Source organism: Dermacentor andersoni, chromosome 1, assembly GCF_023375885.2.
Source record: "Dermacentor andersoni chromosome 1, qqDerAnde1_hic_scaffold, whole genome shotgun sequence".
NCBI lineage: Eukaryota > Metazoa > Arthropoda > Arachnida > Ixodida > Ixodidae > Dermacentor > Dermacentor andersoni.
In genome coordinates, this window is record NC_092814.1 from 354119956 (window position 1) to 354122652 (window position 2697).

General features: G+C 47.6%; 1 protein-coding gene across 1 annotated transcript in view; it reads left to right on the forward strand.

Moving 5' to 3' along the window:
- The first annotated feature begins 204 nt into the window (after positions 1 to 204).
- The window catches only part of LOC126516408 (uncharacterized), a 3313-nt gene continuing 820 nt past the window's right edge, over positions 205 to 2697 (forward strand). Inside the window, exons 1-3 of the mRNA XM_050166523.2 lie at positions 205 to 314; positions 757 to 785; positions 1678 to 1743. Of these exons, the coding sequence (XP_050022480.1) occupies positions 272 to 314; positions 757 to 785; positions 1678 to 1743 (138 nt within the window). The 5' untranslated portion in view covers positions 205 to 271. The remainder of the gene's footprint in view (positions 315 to 756; positions 786 to 1677; positions 1744 to 2697) is intronic.

A 2697-nucleotide genomic window follows, 5' to 3' on the forward strand; every position in this document is an offset into this window, starting at 1 on the left:
GTCAACGCAACGCGAGGTGGAAAGCGGAAGAGGCGGGGTCTTTCCTGCCTGGCTCGCCGATTAGCGTCCGCTCGTCATCGAGAGCGGCTCGTGCACGTGCTGCGGGAAATACCGGCGGCGTGCAAGGTTTCAACAGATAGCACGCCGACCTCTCGCTCTCGTCCCATCTCAGCGGCGCTTTATAAGCCACCGCGGCTGAGGACCACGGGTCTTACTTTTTCTTTCTCTGAAGAGCAGAGGGACAGCCAGCGTTAGCTCAATTCCAGGCGTCATGTCTTCGAGGATAGTTGCCGTGTGCCTGCTTTTCCTGTCTGGTGAGCGCAAAATTGCGAGGCCCTCGCCTTGCAACTTTCTCGCGCTGGATTCTGAACACGATTGACCCGATACCGTTTGCAACATCGTAGGAAGCGGTTTCCTTTTGTTTTGATATTTGCCAAACGCTGTTGTTGTCGCGCACTGTATACTGGCTGCTGATGCCGGCTGACTTTTTGCCGAAGGCCGAGTGCATTGGCCCGTTTTATCTACTGCCTGGTGTCTGCAAAGGAATACCTCGTCTAAATTTTCTTTAGCACTGTTTTGATATATACTAAAGTTAATGCGAGGTTAAGGTTAGCCACAAAAATAATATATGGGTGAGCATATATGGGTGTAATGGCGACATGAGCAAGTGTGTAGGGTTGTGGAATGTCTTGAGCTACGTACCACAACGGTGAGCATTCGACTAAACATTCATTTACTTTTTTTTTGTCTTTTCAGTGATTGCCCTCATCGACGCGCAGCACGTGGTAAGCGATCTTTCTCATAAAAACTGCCACTTACCGAGAATGCGACAATGCGTTGCCCCGTGAATTAAGGAGGTTATAGGATGCACAGCTGCAATAACCAACCAAAGTTGCGCTCTCTTTACGTATACAATTTTTTTTCTTTATGCAGAAACTGCTGGGTGACGTCATGGAATAACGTCGTGTGTGTGCGTGTGCGTGTGCGTGCGCGTGCGTGCGTGCGTGCGTGTGTGTGTGTGCGTGTGTGTGTGCGTGTGCGTGTGCGTGTGTGTGTGCGTGTGTGTGTGTGTGTGTGTGTGTGTGTGTGTGCGCGTGTGAGTGTGTGTGCGCGCGTGTGTGTGTGTGTGCGCGCGTGTGTGTGCGCGCGTGTGTGTGTGCGCGCGTGTGTGTGTGCGCGCGTGTGTGTGTGTGCGCGTGTGTGTGTGTGCGCGTGTGTGTGTGTGTGTGTGTGTGTGTGTGTGTGTGTGTGTGTGTGTGTGTGTGTGTGTGTGTGTGTGTGTGTGTGTGTGTGTGTGTGTGTGTGTGTGTGTGTGTGTGTGTGTGTGTGTGTGTGTGTGTGTGTGTGTGTGTGTTAAAGCCACTTTATTTGTGAGCCATCTTGTACGTTTTCTCTTACATGTATTTGTTCCTGGGTTTCACGTAACCATATTGAAAAGGACGAAATGACCGCGCGTCCTTCGGTTACGACTGCTCGGTGCTACTCGTTTATTCCAACCTTGTGTCCGCTGGCTCGTGCGCGGGATGGTGACGCGCTTCTTTCTCTTCTGTTCTATGCATTCTTTAAATGGGAAGCAGCAGCATTTTTTTTATTAAGAGGTGCATTTGCTGCATCTCTATAAATGACTGCTGTGCTACGCGACTAAGAGAAACGACATCATTCATGTTTATTTTGCAGAGGCCCGACACCATTCGAGGGCCGCCACCCCGCATTCACCTGCCAAAAATATCACCGCCGCCAAGGGTACGTATCGACGAGTCGTGCTCGTATTTTTCCACACGTTTATTGCTAAGGCATCGCTGTGGGAGAGTACTCTTGAATCTCCCATTCTTGTACTGCAAAGGTGCTAAAGATGCTACCTCTGCTTAACGCATCGTTTTGCGCATCTTTTTCATTGCTCCTCAACAGGTCCAACCGGTGCAGTTGTTTTGCTCAAGAGAGTGAAAACGGTGTAGCACAGTCAACGTTTATTGAAGTCCAAACCGTGGTGGTCTCTCAGCTTGCTCTTAGTTTGTTTTATTTCCTTTTTAATTCTTCTTTGTTCTTTTTCCTTGTTTTTTGCTGATGCAGTAATATTGATATAAATGAAGTATATCCGAAGGCAGTGTAGCGATGCTTCCTGATCACAAAAAAAAAGTGATGTGTGGGGAGGAAGGTGGGTGTAGAAAAGCCGACCGTTTCTCATTTATGTAACACGATTATAATATTCACAAACAGGACATATTTAGGCTTAACCTCATATACCGCAGAAGGAACGCAGCATTCTGATAAGTGACTTCGAAAGCATACGAACGGCTTGCGTATCGTGGAGAGAAAACTGTTAGAGCATATTTAAAAAAATAAGGACATTACACCCGCATTGCGGCTCTATAGCCAAACTGACCTTGTGCGAAAAGCATTGGGTCTGATTAGGATGGTAGCCCGTGACTGACCGAAGTCCTCGTTGCCTTTTCCTTCGCTATCGTGGTTGGCCGACCGCTCGTTCTTATATGCAGGGTGCGTTTTTTTTTATTTAGGTGCGGCAAAATTTCAGACTGCCTGTGACAGATAACCCAATTCTAAAACTTGATCTAGATTACTCGATAAGGCGGCCATTATTTCTACGAGTAATCGGAATGCTTAATTAAGTAAGCAACATCATTACGCTGATTAACTTGTTAATTATTTATTTTATGGCGCATGGTTTACGAATTGTGG